The 23,413-nt window shown below is 49.8% G+C and overlaps 2 protein-coding genes across 2 annotated transcripts in view; both read right to left on the bottom strand.

The window, feature by feature from the left end:
* Window positions 1–54: 54 nt before the first annotated feature.
* Window positions 55–7,365, bottom strand: APRT (adenine phosphoribosyltransferase). Its single transcript, XM_029075223.2, has 5 exons — window positions 7,209–7,365; window positions 5,559–5,665; window positions 4,612–4,745; window positions 2,752–2,830; window positions 55–2,425 (listed from the first exon to the last, which is right to left on the bottom strand). Exons 1-5 carry the CDS (start codon window positions 7,304–7,306, stop codon window positions 2,283–2,285), a joined length of 561 nt encoding a protein of 186 aa, XP_028931056.1. The 5' UTR covers window positions 7,307–7,365; the 3' UTR covers window positions 55–2,282.
* Window positions 7,366–13,403: 6,038 nt separating this feature from the next.
* The window catches only part of GALNS (galactosamine (N-acetyl)-6-sulfatase), a 65,743-nt gene continuing 55,733 nt past the window's right edge, over window positions 13,404–23,413 (bottom strand). The window contains exons 13-14 of the mRNA XM_029075342.2: window positions 21,371–21,488; window positions 13,404–15,134 (exon numbers count right to left, since the gene is read on the bottom strand). Of these exons, the coding sequence (XP_028931175.1) occupies window positions 15,048–15,134; window positions 21,371–21,488 (205 nt within the window). The 3' untranslated portion in view covers window positions 13,404–15,047. The remainder of the gene's footprint in view (window positions 15,135–21,370; window positions 21,489–23,413) is intronic.

The raw sequence follows: 23,413 nt of genomic DNA, 5'->3' as shown, positions 1-23,413 counted from the left end.
AGTTTTCTGGGTCCCCCTCCCTCTCACTCCCCCAACAAATCAGAGCTGGACTGGTTTTTTTTGCAGTTAGTTACAGAGTCGTGTATTTTATTTGGACCAAAACTTGTGCTAAATAGGTATCGATATTAAATTTTGTTGCAAGTCAGCTTTTGCTTTGATTTATCATTTGTGTGAGGGCAGGTTTTCGGTGCGTGTGTAAATTCAAATGGTCAAATCGGAGCTGGAAGAGATGGGGTTGGGAGCATGTGATAGAGGCCCCACGCTCGACCTGCAGAGCTAAGCTGTGAAGATGCGGGAGCAGATGTGGGGCGGCGGGCGAGGGTGGCAACGAAATGAGGGAACGGGGGGTGGGCGGGGAGGAGAATGACGGCTTTGGTCAGTTTCCAGTCACCCCTACTCCTTCCCTGAAAGGGCAAGATGAGGCAGACACTGACTCGGGATGGGAAGCCACAAGAGGGTCCTGGCCACCAACTCTAGGTCCCGCTCAGTAGCCGGCTCCAGGGGGTTTGCCTCAACGGAGCCGCTGTCGGGCCTCTCTTTACAGATATAAACCAGTATGAAACTCCAGCTAAACCATTAAGCCCTTATCAGTCACCCCTAGGCCATTTTCAGAAGCAGGAATTGCAGTGCTTAAACTCTTGCTCCTCAACACTCAGTAAACACACCCTACAGTAAGAGGAGCCCAGTTCACCGATTGGACAGTTTAGCAGTCCATAGCTGAACCCGGGGCCTCCCCGTTCACCAGACAACACTGACACACTAATTTCCTCCCACATGACAGGAGAGGAAAGGCTTCTGAATTCCTGGCTCCTGCTACGGTTCAGGTTTACGAATCAGTTTTTAGGAAAGAGGTTTTACTTATTACGTGCGAGTTCAGTGAAAAAACAGGCTGAGGCCTCCTAGTGCCTTGACAATCTACTCCAACCCTGGAGTTGCCCGTGCCAATCACCCTCCAACCCACCTTTGCCTTTTTTGAAACGCCTGCCTCCCCGCCGGGCAGCGTGGACAACCCGGATACCTGCCACCTGAGGGCCGCAGGGAGCCGTGGCCCGGGCCTGAGTTAAAAACCCACCTGCTCCCGGTGGAATGACCTTTCTGGACCGAGGCGATCAATCAGTGGTACTTATTGAGCACTTACTGTATGCAGGGCACTGTACTGAGCCTTTGCGAGAATACAGTATCACGGAACGTGGGCAGGAAATGTATCTACAACAAGCTTATAGGCTAGAGGGATGAGGGAGCGGCTCCCAAGTTTTGACCTGTTAAAATTGCAGTTCTCCCTCCCCTAAAGCTGTTGGATAAGGACAGCGTCTGATCTGACTGTGCCTCCTACTCCAGTGTTTAGCCCAGTGTTTGGCACAGGGTAAACTTTTCATTCATTCAGTCGTATTTCCCGAGCGCTTACTGTGTGCAAAGCACTATGCTAAGCACTTGGGAGAGTACAATATAACAGACAGACACATTCCCTGCTCACGAGTCTAGAGAAACAAATACCATCAACATTATTACTAAAGCCTGCATAAGATTATCATTGTTTTGAGAAGCGACAGAAAGACAATATATAGCATGGGCCAAGAGGTACTGCTGGGTTTACTTAGAGCTGTAAGGCACGAGAGTAAAAGATCGGGGCCACTTTCCACTTAGCCCCGAGCTCAGGATTCGTAACTTTCTTCTCAAGAAGGCACCACCCGTCATCCAGACGGAGCAGGCCGGTTCGTCTGCCCGCACCCTCTTTCGGAAGCAGGAAGTCCGGAGAACCGGGCAACGGGGACTTGAGCCGCCGAAGGGAGACAGATATCGTATCTGTCCTGAAGATGGGCGTGATTTAACGCTGAAAACTGCAAGGGCTGGGGTTCATTCAGGGGGAATAAGGGAAGGGGCGGGGACGCCTCAGGGCGTCCCTTCCTCCCACCTCCCCCTACTCCCTGGGGCCAGATTCTCCCACACTCCACGGGAGTGAGTTGGGAAGCTTGGATCACTTGCTCAGATCTCCAGGGGACAGAGACCCACCCAGTTGGGTGTCTCAGGACCCAGCCCGGACAGCCCGGTGGGCAGGTCCGGCTTCCCAAACTGCACAACTCCGAGTCCCCGCCCCGGGAGACGCCCCCTCCGTACAACCCAAGCCAGGTGAGCACCGGGGAATCTGGTCGGCCCGTTTCTGGCCCAGAATAAAAATCTACATCGGAAATCTTTGGCTTGAAAAATCTCACGCGCGTCCCTGGCACCTCGCCCGCCCCAGTTTGGTCCAGGTGGGAAGTCGGGAGGGCGAGTTCCGGAGGCCTCTAGTCGAACTGCAGCAGGGAGAACAGCGGGACCGGTTTCACTTTCTCTTTCCCTCTCAGAGTCGTTAACTCGATCACAGTCACGCACTCCAAGATGTCGGCTTTCAACTTCCTCAGGAGGTCACAGGCGGCCCCCATGGTACCTACAGGGGCACCAGACAGAACTAAAACCATTTCTGGCACAGAGACCCAACCAGAGGCGATTCCCACATATTTCCCACACGTTAACACGGCCCCAGGGACAAACGGGAGCGCGCCCACTGACACACCAACTCTCTCCGGTAGTGGTAAGCTGGGTTCAGTTCAGTATTTTCCCCCTCCAACTACACTACCCGAGTTTTGTCCTCCAGCAGCGGCCCCCTTCCCAACAGCACCGGCTCCTCCCGAGCCATGGCTGAAAAAGCTGCTGAGGCAACCGGGTTACAGCCCAGCTCAAGTCGCCCTCTTTTTTTCCCACGTGGTCGGTTACCTCCCGTGGCCAGCAGATCGTCCACAATGATCACCTTCTTCCCTGGCTCGATCGCATCCGTCTGGACTTCCAGTTCAGCCTGGAGAATCAAAAGGCACAGGTCAGTAGGTAGTCCGAGCAAGGCATTTCTTTAAGGTCGGCTTTGACCCTTGAAATGTCCTTTCCTGACCTAGGATATTCATTCAATAGTATTTATTGAGCGCTTACAATGTGCAGAGCACTGTACTAAGCACTTGGAATGTACAAGTCGGCAACAGATAGAGACAGTTCCTGTCCTCTGACGGGCTTACGGTCCAATCGGGGGAGACGGGCAGACAAGAACGATGGCAATAAATAGAGTCGAGGGGAAGAACATCTCATAAAAACAATGGCAAATAAGTAGAATCAGGGTAATGTACATCTCATTAAACAAAATGAATAGGGTGATGAAGATATATACAGTTGAGCGGACGAGTACAGTGCTGAGGGGGTGAGACGGGGATACCCACGGGTGAATTTAAGGAGTCCAGCCAAAAGCAGCAACTTTCCAAAGCTTCTTCCCCTTACCTAGATGACATGTAATTTCTTCTCCCTCCCACCATAATTTCCCTTTAACACTCCGGTTTATGGTTCTGGAGAGCAGCGATTTTGTATCCCACTGCTGTTGTATTATTCCAAGTGCCTAGCACAGTGCCACACAATCAAGCGCTTAGCAGAGCGCTGAGCGCGCCATAAAAACGATGGAATGAATGATAAATATCACCGATGATGTTGATGGCAGATCTACGTAAGACTCAGTCTCACTGCTTTAGTATTATAGGTGTAAATAAATTCAAAGGAGACGGAACGGGAATGAAGGGGGGAGGGAGGAATGTCAGAGGGAAGAAGAGATGGTGTGTGCCCCCAAAAACGGAAGGACGGAGACCTCAGAGACGGCGGTCGGTGCCATCCCGTCTCGATCACACCTGCAGAGCGGGTGGCCGAAATCAGGGAAAAACCATCTCCGCGGGGACTTCCGGGGATGACAGGGCGCACGGTTACCCTGGCAAACGGCCGCGGTAGCAGATCGCGCTACTCTTCAGCTTCTCCTTGTGGGGCTCTCACTGCCCCAGTGAGAACTCGACAGAACCCCGCAAAGAGCAAGGTGACTGCAGCTGGGGTAGAAACCCAACAGGTGGCACATCCGGCAGGAGCCCGGCAAAGCGGCATTCCCGCAGCCTTGGAAGTGCCAAGGACGGGGAGCTGGAGTTGGCGGGAGTGGTTTCTCATCTCACCCGCTCCAGCTTTGGCTCTTCTGGCCCCTTGGCTCCGGAGAACCTTCCTGTGGCGACGGGAGGGGTGTGTGTGGGGAGGAGAGGGCCAGGTGAACCCTTGCTATTGAAGGGTGGAGTGGTTTCTTTTTTTTTTTTTAAACTCGTGCTGGAAACCTGGCCTAGAATCCCAGCTCCAGGATTCTTCAACGTTGCCCTTTATCTACACACACCACACCTAGGGCCAGATTCACAATGGTAATTGCCACTGATCTATCGATGATATTTACGGAGTGCTTACTGTGTGTACAACACTGTACTAAATGCTTGGGAAAGCAGAAGAGAGTCGGTAGACAGGATCCATAAGGGGCTTATCATCTAGAGGGAGAATTCTGCCCCAACAAAATCCAAACCAGGCACTTTTTGTGAAAGGAACGTTCCTATGGGCACCTCAACCGATGAGGGCCGTTCAGATGTCTAACTTCCCAACCCGCGGGACCATCTCGCGTCCTTCACATCAGCGGGGCTCGCCGGCCCTCGATCCCCCCCGACAGCACTAACGGGGCGGGGGAGTCCGCTCCAACCGCCGCCCAAGACCCCCACCCCAAATCGGCTCATGCTCCAGTCTCACCTTTCCGTACTCGAGATCGTAAGACGTGGACACGGTGGGTCCCGGGAGCTTTCCCTTTTTCCGGATCAAAATGAACCCGATCTGCAATCTTTGGGCCAGGGATGGGCCAAACAGGAAACCACGAGAATCCAAGCCTACCGGGAACAAGAGCATCAGAGCCACTTAAGGCAAACTGGGGTGGCTCCAAGACGACAATTCATTTCTTTACAGGCAGGTTTCCCCGTCTCCTCTTTATAATAATGATGGTATTTGTTAAGCGCTTACAATGTGCCAAGCACTGTTCTGACGTATCACTGTGTAACACTTACCCGCCCCTTCACTTCTCCTCAGCTAAGCCCTCTTTTCCCCTCTTTCCCTCTGCTCCTCCCCCTCTCCTTTCCCATCCCCTCAGCACCGTACTCGTCCGCTCAACCGTATATATTTTCATTACCCTATTTATTTTGTTAATGAGATGTATATCACCTTGATTCTATTTATCTGCTATTGTTTTAATGAGATGTTCATCCCCTTGATCCTATTTATTGCTATTATTCTTGTCTATCTCCCTCAATTAGACCGTAAGCCCGTTAAAGGGCAGGGACTGTCTCTGTTACTGATTTGTCCGTTCCAAGCGCTTAGTCTAGTGCTCTGCACATAGTAAGCGCTCAATAAATACTATTGAATGAATGAATGAACTTAGAGGGAGAAATGTAATTTTTTTTATAAGATACTTTATAACGCTTAATTTTGCTCTCCCAGGAAGAGAGAATACTGGGAGACAAGCAAGAGGGAGGTTGAAGGTAGGGGAGGAAGCATATTTTAGGCTTATCAACCCACTAAGATTTTTTTCGGTTTCCTCAACTTCGCCCAGGAGGATTCACGTCAACAAAGACAAGCATGCACTGCAAGCTGAGATCTACTCGTTAATACATCATATGCGCTCATCTCAAAAATACCGGATTACTTACCTGCAATGTAGTCGATCTTCTGTGGGAAAGTCTTTTGCAAGTGACTTTCCAAAAGATCTATCGAAGCCCGGAAGGAGTCGGGGTCCTTCAGCAAGGGAGTGATGTCACTAAGAATGAAAAAGCAACATCTCAATATCCAGGCATAGAAGATAACGAGTTGACCAGGAGCAGGGATCGAGGTCATTTGATTGGACTCCTTGAAGATGTAGCCCCTTCATGCCAGATTACTATTCTCAGGGACTTCAAAAGTAACTCCGGGAGTGCGATCTACCCTCTGGAGAGAAAAAAAAACAATCTCACCCCACCTCTCCCGTGCTCCTCGAATCCATAGCCACACCGCGAGAAAAGTCTCTCTCTCCCAAGTCAAACTGGTAATCATTCATCCTCTGCTAAGAGAAACTGGAAACCTGATACTGTTTTTCAGAGAATTAATTCAATAGCAGTATTTATTGAGCGCTCACTATGTGCAGAGCACTGTACTAAGCGCTTGGAATGAACAAGTCAGCAACAATAGGGTTACACATAACACAGGCTTGGGCACAGCTGGAGGATGTGCCAAGGAAAACTCAACTGGATAAACTATGGAGGCCAAATTTGCAATGGGATAAATAGTGTTGGTATTTATTAAGCGCTTACTATGTGCAGAGCACTGTTCTAAGCGCTGGGGGAGATACAGGGGAATCAGGTTGTCCCACGTGAGGCTCACGGTCTTCATCCCCAGTTTACAGATGAGGTAACTGAAGCACAGAGAAGTGAAGTGACTTTGCCCACAGTCACACAGCTGACAAGTGGCAGAGCTGGGATTTGAACTCATGACCTCCGACTCCCAAGCCCGTGTTCTTTCCTCTGAGCCACGCTGCTTCTCTATCAGATACTTGGGTCAAACTACCCACTTTAACAAGGCTGCGCATTCCTGGATTTACCTAAGGGATCAGGTCTCGACGGGGAGAAGAGAAGGTGGGTATCGGGGCCGGAGAGAGAAGGGGAAGGAAGGAACTGGGGAGAAGGTTAAACCTGAAAAACAGGGTGGAGGAGATAAATCCACCCCACCCAGATTAACACCGCCTCTGGCTACGCGCTCCTTCCACAGGCAGTCAGGGTGGAACATAATATCAAGGTATTTGCAAAGCACTTACTACCTGGCTCCTCCTATGAGAAGCAGCGTGGCTTGAGGGGCTTGGGAGTCGGAGGTCGTGGATTCTAATCCTGACTCCGTCCCCTGTCTGTTGTGTGACCCCGGGCAAGCCACCTAACTTCTCCCGTCAGAGGGCAGGGACTGGATCTGTTGCCGACTTGTTCATTCCAGGCGCTTAGTACAGTGCTCTGCACATAGTAAGCGCTCAATAAATACTATTGAATGAATGAACCACCTGATGACCCTGGATCTCCCCCAGCTCTGAGAACAGTGCTCTGCACGTAGTAAGCGCTTAACACCAACATTATTATAATTCCCTGCGCCTCAGTGACCTCCTCTGCAAAATGGGGATGCAGACGGTGAGCCTCCCGTGGGACCACCCGGTGACCCTGGATCTCCCCCAGCGCTCAGCACAGTGCTCTGCACATAGTGAGCGCTTAACGAATACCCACACTGTTATTATGGGGGAGTCGAAGGGGGGGCGGCTCCCCCCGCTCCCGCCCGCCAGGACTGACCGGAAGAGGATTCCGGGCTTGGGGAAATCGGGGAAGGGCCGGATGCTCCGGGCCACCAGCTGCAGCTTCTCCTCGTCCTCCTTGACCGCCGGCGCCATGATGCCCTCCGCCTCCTCCTGCTCCACCTCCCGGGAGCCTTCGCGCCCGCCGCCGGTGACGTCATGACCACGCCCCCGGGGAACACGTCACCGCACAACCACGCCCCCCACACCGGCCACGCGATACGTCACGGCGTAGCCACGCCCCCCAGACAGATGTCACCGCATAACCACGCCCCCTAGCGACACGTCGCGGCATAACCACGCCCCCCCCGCAAATCGCTTCAAGGATACATTTCCCCTCTGGCCACGCCCCCGCTCGGACGTCACATCAAAGCCACGCCCCTAATGATTACATCACGGGATAACCACGCCCCCGCACGGCGCTTCACGGACACATTCCCGATCTGGCCACGCCCCCAGACGTACGCCACAACACAGCCACGCCCCCTAGCCTCACGTCACGACATAACCACGCCCCCCCCGCCGTCGCTTCACGGGCACGTTCCCGATCTGGCCACGCCCACAATCGTACGTCACCCCCACAGCCACACCCCCTAGCGACACGTCACGGCATAGCCACGCCCCCCCCGCCAGTCGCTTCAAGGATACGTTCCCGATCTGGCCACGCCCCCAGGCCTACGTCACAGAACAGTCACGCCCCCTAGCGACACGTTGCGACATAACCACGCCCCCCCGCAAGTCGCTTCATGGCTACGTTCCCGAGCTGGCCACGCCCCCAGGCATACGTCACAACACGGCCACGCCCCATTGGTTACGTCACGGCATGGCCCCGCCCCGCAAGCCACTTCGTGGATCCGTCCCCGCTCTGACCACGCCCCCTACCAACGTCACGGCCTGGCCACGCCCCCTTCGTCATATTTATAATGATACTAATGTGGGTATTTGTTAAGCGCTTCCTATGTGCAGTGCTGCAGGGTCTACATTAGATTAGACTGTAAACCCGTCAAACGGCAGGGACCGTCTCTATCTGTTGCCGACTTGTTCATCCCAAGCGCTTAGTCCAGTGCTCTGCACATAGTAAGCGCTCGATAAATACTATTGAATGACAGGGTCATCAGGTTGTCCCACGTGAGGCTCACAGTTAATCCCCATTTTCCAGATGAGGTCACTGAGGCCCAGAGAAGTGAAGTGACTGGCCCACAGTCACCCAGCTAACAAGTGGCGGAGATGGGCGTCGAACCCATGACCTCTGACTATGTGGGCATTTGTGAAGCGCTCACTACGTGCAGAGCACTGTTTTACGCGCTGGGGGAGATACAGGGCCATCAGGTTGTCCCCCGTGAGGTTCACGGTTTTAATCCCCATTTCACAGATGAGGGAACTGAGGCCCAGAGAAGTGAATAATATTGGTATTTGTTAAGCACTTATTATGTACAGAGCACTATTCTAAGCGCTGATGTAGATACAGGGCCATCAGGTCGTCCCACATGAGGCTCACAGTTAATCCCCATTTTACAGCTGAGGGAACTGAGGCCCAGAGAAGTGAAGTGACTGGCCCACAGTCACACAGCTGACAAAGGGCAGAGCTGGGATTCGAACCCATGACCTCTGACTCCCAAGCCCGGGCACTTTCCGCTGAGCCACGCTGCTTCTCTCATGATGGTATTTGTTCAGCACTTACTATGTGCCAAGCACTGTTCTAAGCTTAGGGTAGATACAATAATAATAATGATAATGGTATTTGTTCAGCGCTTACTATGTGCAGAGCACTGTTCTAAGCGCTGGGGTAGACACAATAATAATAATAATAACGTTGGTATTTGTTAAGCACTTACTACAATACAGATATACAGATAATACTAGATACAGGGTCATCAGGTTATCCCACATGAGGCTCACAGTCTTCATCCCCATTTTACAGATGAGGGAACTGCAAAATGGGGATGAAGACTGTGAGCCCCACGTGGTACAACCTGATCACTTTGTATCCCCCCCCCCAGCGCTTAGAACAGTGCTTTTGCACATAGTAAGCACTTAACAAATACCAACATTATTATTATTATTATTAATTCCCATTTGACAGATGAGGTCACTGAGGCACAGAGAGGTGAAGTGACTTGCTCAAGGTCACAGAGCTGACAAGTGGCGGAGTCGGGATTAGAACCCACGTCCTCTGACTCCCAAGCCCGGGCTCTTATCACTAGGCCACGCTGCTTCTCAGGATCCAAGTACAGCCCGGATTGCCTAATAATGCCATTTTATGTCACATGGGGTACGGATCAATCGGACCGAGAAATCACGTGCGCATGCAAGTTAAGTTACTGAAATCGATAGCACTGACCACCCCTCCTGGGCGCCCCTGCACCCCGAGACCTGTTTCCCCACAAGAACCGAGGCACCGAGAAGTTAAGCGACTGTGTGACTTAGGGCAAGTCACTTAATGATAATTATAATAATGTTGGTATTTGTTAAGCGCTTACTATGTGCCGAGCACTGTTCTAAGCGCTGGGGTAGACACAGGGGAATCAGGTTGTCCCACGTGGGGCTCACAGTCTTAATCCCCATTTTACAGATGCAGTAACTGAGGCACAGAGAAGTTAAGTGGCCCTGTATCTACATCTTGCCCAAAGTCACACAGCTGACAAGTGGCCAAGCCAGGATTCGAACCCATGAACTCTGACTCCAAAGCCCATGCTCTTTCCACTGAGCCACGCTGCTTCTCAATTTACTCAATTTAACTTCTCGGTGCCTCAGTTCCCTCATCTGTAAAATGGGGATTAAGACTCTGAGCCTCACGTGGGCCAACCTGATTTCCCTGATTCCACCCCAGGGCGTAGAACAGTGCTCGGCACATAGTAATCGCTTAACAAATACCAACATTATTATTATTATTTATTCCTGGTTGCCAGGGCACCCTGACAAGCCCTCTTCTCTGGAGAGGATTTACGTGTTCTTGACTCCTTTTTCGACAAAGAGCCTGGATCAAGTCCCCAAACCCTGCAGGAGGTTCTCTGGAAAAATTGGCTGGCAAATTTGGCTGATAAGTGTTGTGGATGATGCTGTTGTAATCGTTTTGGAAGGTGCTGTTCTGCCGACCCCCAAGGGTGACAGGCCCAGATTCTGAGCAACACCGAGTGGGGGAGAGGGGAAGGAGTTGAAAAGGCAGGGAAGTCAGAAAGGCGTGAATAGAGAAAGAGAGGACAAAGAGGAAGGGAAAGGAAAAGAACTGAAAAGGGGACTAAAAGGGTTCCTGTGCCAAACATCCAAATCCATGACCGTTGGGTCCAATTTGGGACAACGGGTCAGTTTGACCTGGGGTTACCTCACTGGACATCCTGCACGGAGGCTAGGGGTGGCTTTAGTTCCAAGGGCAGGGGTGAAAGGGGAGCAGAGGCCAACAGCTCCCCATTAATTAATCCTTGTCTCGGGGAACCAGGCCTGCCTCAGTCCTGCCAGTGGAGGAAAATTCACTCAAAAGTATTTATTGAGCCCTTACAGTGCAGAGCACTGTACTAAGCGCTTGGAATGTACATATCGGCAACAGATAGAGACAGTCCCTGCCCAGTGACGGGCTTACAGTCTAATCGGGGGAGACAGACAAAACCAACAGCAATAAATAGAATCAAGGGGATGTACGTCTCATTAACAAAATAAATAGGGTAATAAAAATATATACAAATGAGCAAAGGGGAGGGGAAGGGAGAGGGGGAGGAGCAGAGGGAAAGCGGGGAAAGGGGGCTTAGCTGAGGGGAGGTGAAGGGGGTGGGCAACTCATCCAAACCCCCTATCCTGCTTCCTTCTTCCTAATGTGGGTTTAGTCCAAGTGGGATTCAGGTCTTAATTGGGGACGCTGCCAATGCTTGCCCCATAACCACCCTGGCCCCCACTTCTCTAACTGAACCCCAAGACTGGGCCTCTTCCTTACCCACATCTCCCCCATGTTCCCCAATTGGGGGCAAGGCCTGGTTAGGAAAAACCGGTTGAGCCTCGATTGTTGAATTTTAGTCTCTAAAATAACAAAATGGCACCATCGCTTTCTCGGTGGTATGGATGGCGGGAAGCCTGCAAAACAAAATTCCTAGGGATTGTAGTCCCTTCCAGTGTTCACTGACTTTTCCTTTGGTTTATAGCTGCAGCCACGACTGGCAGATCCTGGTGCTATCTGTTTTTACTTTCTAGTTTCAGGGTGTTCCAAATGCCTTTCTTCTTAAGGAGTCGGCCCAATTCCAACTGCCACTAAACTAACTACTGTCACCCCACACCTTCACTGCAACATTTAGAGTTGTGTGCTTCCTACCACCCGAAAACGATTTAGCTGCCCCTAAGTCTCATCGGTTGCTTGAGTATTCCATTGTTTGCTGCTAAACAAAGTTCAGTCCGCAATTTCCCCCGCCTCAAAAATCGCCAGTGGTTGCCCAGCCAGCTCCATATCAGAAAGAAACTCCTTACCAACGGTTTTTAGGTGCACGGTTGGTTTTCCCCTCTCCTACTTTATCTTGTTGATTTCCTACTACGACCCAATCTGTACACTTTGCCCATCTAATGCCAACACACTCACTGTACCTTGACCTCCTCTGTTTCGCCACTGTCCCCTTGTTCACGTCCTCCCCCTAGCCTGGAACTCCCTTCCCCCTCTTATGTGATAGGTCGCCCCTCTCCCCACATTCAAAGCCCCCCTAAAATCACTTCTCCTTCCCTGAGCCCTCACTTCCCCTCCCCTGTATCACCATGTACCTCTTAAGTACTTGCTACTCACTCCACCCTCAGACCCAGAGCGCTTATGTACGTACCCTGCCATTTCCCCTATCTGTACTTGATTTTAATGTCTCTCTCTCTCCCTACCGATTATAAACTCCTGTGGGCAGGGGTCACATTTATCAACTCTACTGTATTTTATTTTTCCAAGTGCTTAGTACAGTGCTGTGCACATAATAATAATAATGTTTGCATTTAAGTGCTATGTGCAGAGCACTCTTCTAAGTGCTGGGGTAGATACAGGGTCATCAGGTCGTCCCACGTGAGGCTCACAGTTGATCCCCATTTTACAGATGAGGTAACTGAGGCACAGAGAAGTGAAGTGACTTGCCCACAGTCACACAGCTGACAAGTGGCAGAGCTCGGATTCGAACCCATGACCTCTGACTCCCAAGCCCGGGCTCTTTCCACTGAGCCGTGCTGTTTCTATGGTAAGTGGTCAATAAATACAGCTGATTGATTGATTGCCGAACACTGCTCAGAAATCCTGCCCGGGTCCCCTTTAGTTTTTTCAAACTCCCTAGTCCTGTGATTCCACCTTCTCACCTCCCAGCACTTCTGAGCTTTTGAACCAGGGGTCCCCAGGAAGTCCTTCTTCTTCTGGGTCTTGAGCCTCTTGCTCCAGACCACTCCTTTACTCCACCCTTCCCCTAGCAAAAAACACATTCAAGAAAGCACAGTATTAATTTTCTTTTAAAATGTTTATTTAAAATCTTTGCATAATACAATAATCACAGAAAATTTTAACTCTTTTGAGACTCTAATCAATCAGTCGTATTTGTTGACCCCTTACTGGGTGCAGAGCACTGAGCTAAGTGCTTGGGAGAGTACAAGAGAGTTGGTAAACACGTTCCCTGATAATTAAAAGCAATCATGATCCTGTGCACGGCAGATATGTGGCTGGCCCCCTTAAGGGATGCTTTCTCTGTGCCACCGGTCTTTTGAGAAGTCACTTTAGACTCAGTCCAGCAGGGCACGTCTGTCTCCTGCTGTGACATTCACCCCCTCGCCACCTCCTCTCTCAGTTTCAAATAAAGCTCATTCTCTGACTCCCCAAAAGTCAAGCATCCTTGTGAGTACAGATGGGGTGAGCTGGACAAGGAATGATCTGTTCCAACATCCTCTCTTCCCACCCTGTGTCCCCAGCATATTGGGGTTCATCTACTCTTCTCCCTGCACCCTCATCTCCACCCTCTTCCACGACAAATCATCCCCGCCCTGTATTACAGAGGCAGCAGACAGGGAAAGGTGGAACAGGAAGGGAGGAAGGGTAAACTTTGTGGGCGGGGATCGTGGCTACTAACTCCACTGCCTTGTACTTGCCCAAAGTGCTTACAACAGTGTGCTGCATACAGTAGATGTTGTTCTATAAATATCACTGATTGATTGGGGGAGGAGGGGTGTCAGGAGGGATGAGGGGAGGTAGGAAGCCCCTCCCGCCAATCAATCAGTGATATTTATAGAAGAACATCTACTGTGTGCAGCACACTGTTGTAAGCACTTGGGCAAGTACAAGGCTTATTTTTGGTCAATTGGAATGGCCCCTTGTACCAACTTGCACCTGCTCCCCCATAATAGTTAAGCTCTTATTCTGTACCAAACACATTGGGGTAAGCATTGGGGTAAGCACACACTAAGCATTGGGGTAAGTTCAAAATTATCAGCTTGGACACAATCCCTGGCCCCGGGAGGCCCATGAGGGGCTTCCAGTCAAAGGGGGAGGGAGAATGAGGAAACTGAGGAACAGAGGTTAAGGCACTTAAGGTCACAGAGCAGTGACGGCCAAGAGTGGCTGCCGTCTTAGTACCGGCTTGGAGATAGGAGTGGGATAGATGGGGAAGCAGCCTGATAGACACAATGCATTCAATTGTATTGACTGAGCGCTTACTGTGTGCAAAGCACTGTACTAAGTGCTTGGAAAGTACAATTCAGCAATAGAGAGCGACAGTTCCTGCCCACACTGGGCTTACAGTCTAGAAACAAGTAAACAGTCCCTCAAGACACCCCAGTGCAAGTTCTGAGCTCACAAGAAACGGCATCAAATAATTAGGATAGCTATCTTCCTCTTTTTAGGGCTTAATACAGCACTCTGCATAGAGTAAGCACTCAATAAATACCACTAATGATGATGATTCATTCATTCAATATTATTTATTGAGCGCTATGTGCAGAGCACTGTACTAAGTGCTTGGAATGTACAATTTGGCAATAGATAGAGACAATCCCTGCCCAATGACGGGCTCACAGCCTAAACGGGGGAGATGATGTTAAGTAGGTAGTGGGGGTAACATTCATCAGGGGGCTTTGGGCTCTTAAAAGGAAAAACACAATATGAATTCAATGTAAATGACAAAAAAGAAAAAAACACCCTTGGTATTATATCTACTGGGCATACAGGTGATGCAGCAGGGCGGTATTTGCCCCTGTACTGGCCTTTCAGGATAGGCAAAATGACCCCTTTCCTCTACTGCCTCCTGATTTCAGAGGTTAGGCATCAAGAATGGCACTTAGGGGAAGGCTGGTGGGTTTTTCATCATCTGGCAGAGGAAGCTATTTGGTGCAAGCTCCTTGTGGGCACTAGGAGTAATAGTAAAGGTATCTATTAAGCCCGTCCTGAATGCAGAGCTCTGTATTGAGCACAGGGAAAGAACACATAGGGGAGAATTAGACATGGCCCCCGCCCGTGGGTGGGGCAGAGCTCCTGCCTTCCAAATGTTTAGTACTCTCCCAACCATGGAGTACAGTGCTCTGCACACGGTAAGAACTCAGGAAGTACCAAGGTCGACTGATTCCTCTGGATGGTGATTCTGCTCGGTTGAAATCTTGCCTGTCTCACGAATATTTCAGAAGATTGTCACCCTGGGTAATAATACCCTGCAGAACAACACAAAACACTGTAATCTCTCACCAGGGAGGCTCCAGTTAATACGATTATTGCTATAACCCACTGAAACAACACCGTAACAACTGGCCTTTTCGTGTTTCCTGTTCTCCTTGTGGAAAGTCACACGCCGAAAGGGCACGCGCTTGGTCGACTCGCTGTTTCGCCTTCTGACACAGATTCTGTGCGCTGGAATGCTGGCTAGTGGAGCCAGACGCACTTCTCCGGTTTGGATTCTGGCGGTGTCAAGCACTTCCCTAATTTCTCACAGCCTGGAGGCGCCCAGTTCTGGAAAATGCGAGGAAAGGACATAAGCATCCGAGAAATGCCACTACCTGGTTAGACTCACGACGCATCAGAGTCCGGCAACCTGCCTGCGACAGACACCTGGACCCTTCCAACACCTCAGGGCCGAGGGCCATAGGTGACCCTCTTCATCCACCCTCATGGCTTCGGATGTTCCGTGGTAGTGACAATAATGATGATGATAATACTCTGTCTCTGGGGCTTTTTTCCTTCAAACTGCTCTCACATCCTTTAATCTCATTTTCCATCTAACACCTCTAAACTTTCCCTCTAGCAATCTGTTATGGACCTCTCTCGTCCATGAATTCACCCCAATCCCTCTCAGACCTACTGATATTTTATGCCTTTTAAACAAATTTTAACAATTTTAAACAAATTCCATATACTCGCTGTACGAGGAAGTGTTTCCTTTTGCTTGGGATCTACTGCCCCATGCTTCAATAGGTGTCCCCTTGTCTTAGGGCTGTGGGATTTGGTGAACGATATTCCCATTCACCCTGTCCTCACTCATCGCGATTCCATAAATGCCAATTTCATTCCCGCTCAGCCTTTATCTTTCCAGCATGGAGTGGCCTGATTTACTCTGTTCTTAAAAGGAAACTTCTCCCCTAATTATCTTGGTTGTCTACGTGAAAGACTGAAGTATACAAAATAGGAAAGAAGGAGCGTGGCTTTGTGGAAAAAGCACAGGCCTGGGAGTCGGACGGCTTGGGTTCCGATCCCGGCTCTGCCATTTGTCTGCCGCGCGACCTTGGGCAAGTCATTTTACTTCTCTGTGCCTCAGTTACCTCATCTGTAAAAGGGGGGTTAAAGCTGTGAGCCCATGTAGGATATGGACAATATCCAACCTGATTATCTTGTACCTACCCCAGTGTTCAGTACACTGCCGGGCACATAGTAAGCACTTATCAACAAAAGCACCAAAAGTAAGCACTTATCAATAAAAAAAACCCCAAAAAACAATCCTGTTTTCAAAATCCCTCCAGATTCAGTGGGTACCAAATGCCAACCGTCCACACTTCACTAACTGAGGATTTAGAGAAGCAGCATGGTGTAGTGGATAGAGCATGAGCCTATGAGTCAGAGAGTCAGGGGTTCTGATCCCGGCTCTGAAACCTGTCTGCTGTGCGACCTTGATTGAGCAAGTCACTTCACTTCTCTTTGCCTCAGTTTCCTCATCTGTAAAATGAGAATTAAGACTGTGAGCCCCAGGTAGGACAGGGACTGTGTCCAACACCATTTGCTTGTATCCACCCCAATGCTTAGTACACTGCCTGGTACCCAGTAAGCGCTTAACAAATACCAGAATCATTATTATTATTTGAGCCGCCCCAAGCCTCCCCCACCACTTGGCTACGGAACACGACCCAAAGTTGCCATTCTTGCTCAATACCTGGCTCTGGCAGGGGGATGGGAGCAGCCAGAAACTTGGAGGAAGCGATGACGCGGGCAAATGAAACCTGGGCCTTCGGGCAATTAAAAAAAAAAATTCAGGATCTTAAAAAAGGATCCATCTATGCTCAGGCATCCTAAGCGTGGTTCTGCCCGTCCTGGCTAACAACAGGCTACCTTTCCCCTCACGCGAGTGACATGGCCAGATGGGAAGCAGCGTGGCTCAGTGGAAAGAGCACGGGCTTTGGAGTCAGGGCTCATGAGTTCGAATCCCAGCTCTGCCACTTGTCGGCTGTGTGACTGTGGGCAAGTCACTTAACTTCTCTGTGCCTCAGTTCCCTCATCTGTAAAATGGGGATTAAGACTGTGAGCCCCACGTGAGACGACCTGATTCCCCTATGTCTACCCCAGCGCTTAGAACAGTGCTCGGCACATAGTAAGCGCTTAACAAATACCAACATTATTATGTCTGTCCCTCAGAAATCTTAGAGTTCTGTCCTGTCACTCCAAAAGCCTCCAGGGAAACCCATCAGGGTCCCGCTTTCAGCCGTGTGACAGCCAGGGAGGCAGCTGCCCCAAAAGAGCAGGCACGAAGATGAGCAGAGGATAAGCCCATCCACTCCTCTTCTCCTTCCGTGACGGCAGCAGCTACGGAGGCGACCGCCATTTTAGCAGAACCCAGGCAGTGGCTGTCGCTGGCCCAGCCTGCCTGAGCTAATAAGAATAACAACAATAATTGCAGTATTTGTTAATCACTTCCTACTTGCCAAGCACTGTACTAGGCTCAGGGGCAGAAACAAGATCATCAAGTCAGACACAGTCCCTGCCCCACATGGGGCTCAGAGTCTAAGTGGGAGGGAGAACAGGTATCGAATCCTCATTTTGTGACTGAGGAAACTGAGGCAGAGAAGTAACTTGCCCAAGGTTACACAGCAGCCAAGAGGCAGTTCCCCCACAACATTCCCATCCCTCTCCCATTCTTCCTCTTGCACTCTCTTCCCTCTCTCCCTCCCACTTTCTCTCTTCTCCCTCTACCCTTTCCATTTCCCCCCGCCCCTTGGTCCTTCTTTCCCCTCTCCCTTTCCCCAACTTTTCACTTAGTTTTATATTCTGTTGGATTTCCACAATAAAAAGAGAGCTAACGGAGGAAGGTCTGTCAGTTTCAGTAAGTTCCATTTGGTTACAGAAGATGGCAGTGAAACACCAGCATCCTCCACTGACTTTCTAATAAAACTCAATGAGGTTTCCTTCTGAGCAGGGAACACTTAGATTTTTGTTTCACCAATGATCTGAACGAAATTAGACCACGCTCGTTTAGTATGAGCGTGACCCTAAATGGGGTGCAGTATATATATGTTGGTATTTGTTAAATGCTTACTATGTACAGAGCACTGTTCTAAGTGCTGGGGTAGATACAAGGTAATCAGGTTGCCCCATGTGAGGCTCACAGTCTTAATCCCCATTTTACAGATGAAGTAACTGAGGCACAAAGAAGTTGACTTGCCCAATTGTCACACAGCTGACAATTCGAACCCATGACCTCTGACTCCCAAGCCCGTGCTCCTTCCACTGAGCCATGCTGCTTCTCCCCCAACACCTCCAAGGGCAAGAATACACAGTCTTCCAAAAGTGATCACAACAATTAGAAAACCAAGATTTAAAGAAGTAGGGACTATATTCTCCTTGTGGGCAAGGAATATGTCTGCTACCTTTGTTGTACTGGACTCTCCCAAGCACTCAGTACAGTCCTTTGCCCATAGTAAGCGCTCACAAATACCACTGATTGATAGGGATACGTGCCAGGTACATTATAAATTAAATGCAGGCTATACCGACCCAAGTCTGGTGATGACTGGAGAGGTGCAAAGATAATGGAAAAATAACCGGAGTTTCCGAACGGTTCTTAAGATGTGGGTGAGCTGGCTTTAAAGTGCCATGATTACAACAGTGAATGCGATATTGGGATGAATTGAGGGGCAGGACATTTGAAAGTGAGGGGTAGGTCTGTCCAGTCTCAATATTAGCACACCGGGTCCTCTCTGACCTGCACGTATTAAAAGAAATTGGAGAGGTTCCAGAAAAGCAGCAAAAATGAATAAAAAGATAGCTATGGCGCCTATGAGGGATGTTTAAAAGAGCTGGGGCTGTTTTATCTACAGAATAGAGAGGCCAGGTGAAGGGTTATTACAAGGAAGTTACGGACCAACTATTCTGCATCTCACAAAGGGAATATAGGTAATTGTCTTAAATGGTAAGGAAACGGCTGTTATCACTGTCAACAGCTAAATTTCAAATGTTGAATTTTTCCGTATTTGTTGGCCTCCCGCTTGGCTAGTCAATTCCTCCTGGGCGAGGATCGTGTTTGACTTTATTTCACGTAATTCCCAAGCACCTAGTTGGGTGATTCGCCCAGAGTGGGCACTCGATAAATAATTGACGATGAGGAGGTTAAAGATTAGATGTAAGGATGAATTTCATGAGGAAGAACATAAACACTCAAACAGCCTACTGAGAAATGTGCAATCTTTCGGGAGGAGGGCTCTAGAACGCTCGGTTTCTATGCTTCTCTGTGGCTGTCAGATATCTCCCGGTGCCCAGTGGTAGCTATCAGGGATGGGTTTGGGTTTCAACAGGTACAAGTCAATATTTCTGACTGCAGTGGACCCGAGCCTATATAGGAAGGAAAAACAAACGAGAAAAACCCCACAGTTCTCCCGACTATCCCAAAGCTCTGGCGCTAAGTCGGTCCTGACGCACTGGGTGACACCGAAAGATGACGGAAATTAATCTGCCAGATTCTCTTACAAGAAAACCCCACGACCCCTACATCTGCTCTTTCTAACAATGCCTTTCTGAGATTGGGGACATTTAAAGCGAACCTTGAGCACCAAGGGTTAAGCCTGCCCCTCAAGCATTTTAGTAAAGGTTAAAAAAAAAAAAACAAAAAACAGCCCACCAAAAAACCTCATGCTGACTCTTTGGCTCTTAGAAGGTCTTTGCTGTGAAACGCAGAATCAAAGAAACCAGAGATGGCCAGGACCTATTAAGTCAGCTTGTTACGCCCCTGGCTCCCATCTAACCAAGGCAGGATTGTTTCCCCCTGCCTGTTCTGCGGAGCTTTGTCCAGTCCGGTTTGAAATGACTCAATCAGTAGGGCATCCCCCTGCTACCTGGAAGGAGACTATTTCACCACCTAATAGGCCTTGCTGCTAGGAAAATTTTCCTAATATTCAGACTAAATTTACCTCCACACAATTTCTTCCCATTACTCCTCATTATCCACTCGTGGATTGCTCGAAACAATTATATTTTTCTTTGGTTTCGGCACCCATCAGGACTTGTCCACAATGCAGTCCCTACCCATGCGCTACCCCAAATCTTCAGCTTTCAGTAGCGCTTAGGAGTCTTCGACATCGGGAACCTCTCGACATAAAAGCCAACGCACAGGTACCAAGTCTGTAATTTGGCCTGATTGTGGAACCTGATCTTAATTTATTTCTCCCTAAACAGAGGCTGAGTTGAAGGCTCACGCCCCCAGCCTCACGTTCAGAATGTGGCTATACAACGGGAGCAAAAAGTGAATATAAAGCTAGTTGCCAGGCCCATTTCTTATCAGCCAACTCTTTGAAACGTAGGCACGGTACTAGCCTGGCATCACTGACAGAAAACTGGCTTCCCACCTTCCTGCTTCTGCCTGAGGGGAGGGAGTTGACGATGCAGCTAGTGGTATGTATCGGGAGGCAGCGGGGAGAAGCCTCTCTCCTAGGAAGGCAGCATTACCTTTGCAGAGGGAGGAGCAAGGAGCCCTGGAAATGGGGCAGACCCAGGACTGTAAGCTTGTTGTGGGCAGGGAATTTGTCTGTTTATTGTTATACTGTACTCTCCCAAACACTTAGTACAGTGCTTTGCCCACAGTAAGCACTCAATAAATATGACAATCAATGAATGAAGGATGGAGAAAAACGCAATTTACAGGGATTCAAAGACAGGGTCAGTGATCACTGCGTCCTCAGAAGTGGCATCGGCAGCCCTTTGGGAAGGTCCCCAGCTGTTCCAGAAGGGTGAGGTGGCAGATTTTTCCCCGACTGAGCCACCACCCTGCAACCTTACCCTCCCCCGGGCACCACCTGACCTGCTCCCAACCTCTTCCCGGTTGCGATCAAACCCTGACAGCCAGGTTCCTACGTTGGCACTGATCCCGTGGTCCCAAATGACCATGGGTCCACTTACAAAGGAGCCCCTGCCCGTTATAGAGACGTGTCAGATACCTCAAGCAAACAGATATGTGATTGGGTGGGGGGGTGGGGAAGGGTGTGTGAGGCAGAATATCATCTGGGGCGCTGTGAAGGGTCGCCAACGTGACCAGCAACTCTGGTTTCAAAGCCTTGACCTAGCCAAGGACCTGGCTTTCCAAACAGCAAGTGGGAAGCTGGAGAATAAACAGACATTCTACTCCCCCCCCCGCCACACACACAAAAAGCCAGTCGATGGGCAGCCACTTCCATCAGCCTCAATGGCGTGGAGCTCCCGGACCCGGTACCGGGGATAAGGAAACGGAGATATTATAGGATCTGCAAATAAATCACCGAGTTATCGCTGCGTGCTGGAAGATTTTCCCGGATTAATTCCGCTCACTTTGCACTGGCCTTCGTGTACTACTGCCCACAGGAGATAACTACCCGGCCTGTTTCTTCGGCAGAATAATCCGACGACCCCAGCGTTTGCTCCTTCAGACTTCGGCAGCGTGAGGTCAAGGCTTTGTCAAGATTTCACCAAACCCTTAAGGCTGAGCTATGGGGTTGCAAGTCGATTCAAGAACCACTCACCATGACGGCCTGGTCACACACATTGAGCTGTGGCTCTCCGGGGATCATGGTCTCCTTGTGCTGCTCAACGATGGGGAAGATCTTAAGAAGAGCATCCTGGTACTCGGTGCTAGACACCCTAGAAATAGGAGGAAGCCGAAATGTCACAAAGACTATTCAGACTTGGCTTCTGCCCAACAGGGGAGCGTCAGATCCCGAAATGTGCCAGACGTATCTGGCTTGTTAACGGCTAAGTGCCCTCCTCCATTCATCCTCTGGGAAGGTCAGTTCCCGGGGAAGGCCTGGTAACGTTAACAGAGGACACAGGGTGGCGTTCTCGCTGCTTGAAACGTTGAATGATTCAGTGGGGAAAAGCGGAGCCCCAGAGCAAAGTCAGAGCATCGTCTCAAAGGTGCCTGACTCCTGATATTGGTTCCTTTCTATGGCAAAAGACCTCCCCTGCCCACCACGCAAACCTCATCTCCAAAAAGATCGACTATGACTTCTTTTCATTTCCAAGCGGCCTACGCTTAGTTACGTGCCAATCAAATGATCAGACTTTCACGATAAGAGAGCCCCAAAGGTATACCATTTATTCAGGGGCCTTGATTCAGACTGGTCTAATGACAATGGTGATGATGATGATAGTAATAATAATAGTAGCAGCTTCGTTAAGCATTTACTATGGGCAGAGTACTGTACTGAGCATTGGGTTAGATGAAGATAACTGGGTTAGGCACAGTCCCTGCCCATGGAGGGCTCAGAGTCTAAAGATCAGGGAAAAGAGACACTGAATCCCCATTTTACAGATGAGGAAACTGAGGTACAGAGATGTTAAGTGACTTGTTAACTCTGGTGGGGGGGGTGGGCGAGGGGGAGAGGGACATCTTTTGGGGAGGTAAGTTACATTATTAGCTATCAAAAATTCACTACCCTCTCTGGTTCCTCTCCCTTCACCTCAGATGACCTCTCCCCACCGGCCCGCCTCACCCTATTCTCTCCTGTTCACCATCTGGCTCTTCGATTGCTTCCCTTAGCACCTCCCATGCGATCACCACTTTCCCCAGGGACAAGACTAAGGCCTGAACTCTCAAGAGTCAGCCGGAATGCCGGCTCAGCTCTGGGGGTTTCGGAGAAGACCAGGATAGGCCTGGGAATTTGCTTTTAGGCTGGGCCTCTGGCCTTCCCCACTCTGGAGGAGTTGGTGGGATCAAACGAGGGATGTGGACCCTTCACTTGAGGGTGGGCCGAGTCAGAGCCAATCCAATCTAACCAGTATCATTTTGGCCTGGGGGGATGGCCATACACCCCTGGCCCTCTCCAGTCCAGCTCTGTGCATACTGGCAGCTGGGAAGAAAATACACTGGTCCCCACAGAAAGGGACTGGGAGAATGACAGCAACTCATCCTACTGTGTCCCACAAAAACGGTATGGTTTCTTGGCTTCCGCCAGAGATGAATCCCTGCCCTAACTTGGTTCGATGGAACAGGCCTGGCTTTCTGAAGAATCCGTCTCTTCCCTATACTAGCGCAAAGCAAAGGAGATTTATTCCCCCCATCTCTGAACAGGATCATTACTTGGGCAGGTATATGCTTAAAAGGCTTAAACGGCATTTCGTTCTGTTAATACTTCAACTACTTCTTCAACGGGGCATATAATGATCTCATTTTGCCATCTTCTTAAAGCGTCATTGAAAAAAGGGAGCGAACAGCAAATTATTTCTAGAGATAAATGCTCAGCTGCCAACTCGTCCGGAATCCTGCCCCGACAGTCCAAACTGGCACCGGCCCCATCCTTAAAGCTCAGTTCCTCTTCTTTGAGAGAAAAATAAAATCTCATTTTGAAACTCAGAAATGTGCCAGCAGCTTCCAGTAAATGCTATAAATATCACATCTCCTTGGCAGCTTTCCAGGGAGAAGAGTGCAAATAGAGGCCCAATCTTCCCTGGCAGAGAAAGTGGAGGGAAATTTGTATGGGCATGTTTAAGTCATCTTCTTCTCCAAAATTCTCTTTCGATCAATTGCTGGAGATCATATCCATGAATCGCAAGTCAGAGACATAAGA

Source organism: Ornithorhynchus anatinus, chromosome 11, assembly GCF_004115215.2.
Source record: "Ornithorhynchus anatinus isolate Pmale09 chromosome 11, mOrnAna1.pri.v4, whole genome shotgun sequence".
In the NCBI taxonomy this organism is placed as follows: Eukaryota; Metazoa; Chordata; class Mammalia; order Monotremata; family Ornithorhynchidae; genus Ornithorhynchus; species Ornithorhynchus anatinus.
This window is presented reverse-complemented; position numbering and strand designations above follow the sequence as displayed.

What these genes read in the sequence shown, in the direction of transcription:
- APRT (XM_029075223.2), bottom strand. Translation starts at nt 7,306, where the DNA reads ATGGCGCCGGCGGTCAAGGAGGACGAGGAGAAGCTGCAGCTGGTGGCC. An exon ending in GAAGATCGACTACATTGCAG is followed by an intron (nt 4,746 to 5,558) that starts GTAAGTAATCCG and finishes TGTTCCCGGTAG; the next exon opens with GCTTGGATTCTCGTGGTTTC. An exon ending in ACGATCTCGAGTACGGAAAG is followed by an intron (nt 2,831 to 4,611) that starts GTGAGACTGGAG and finishes TTGATTCTCCAG; the next exon opens with GCTGAACTGGAAGTCCAGAC.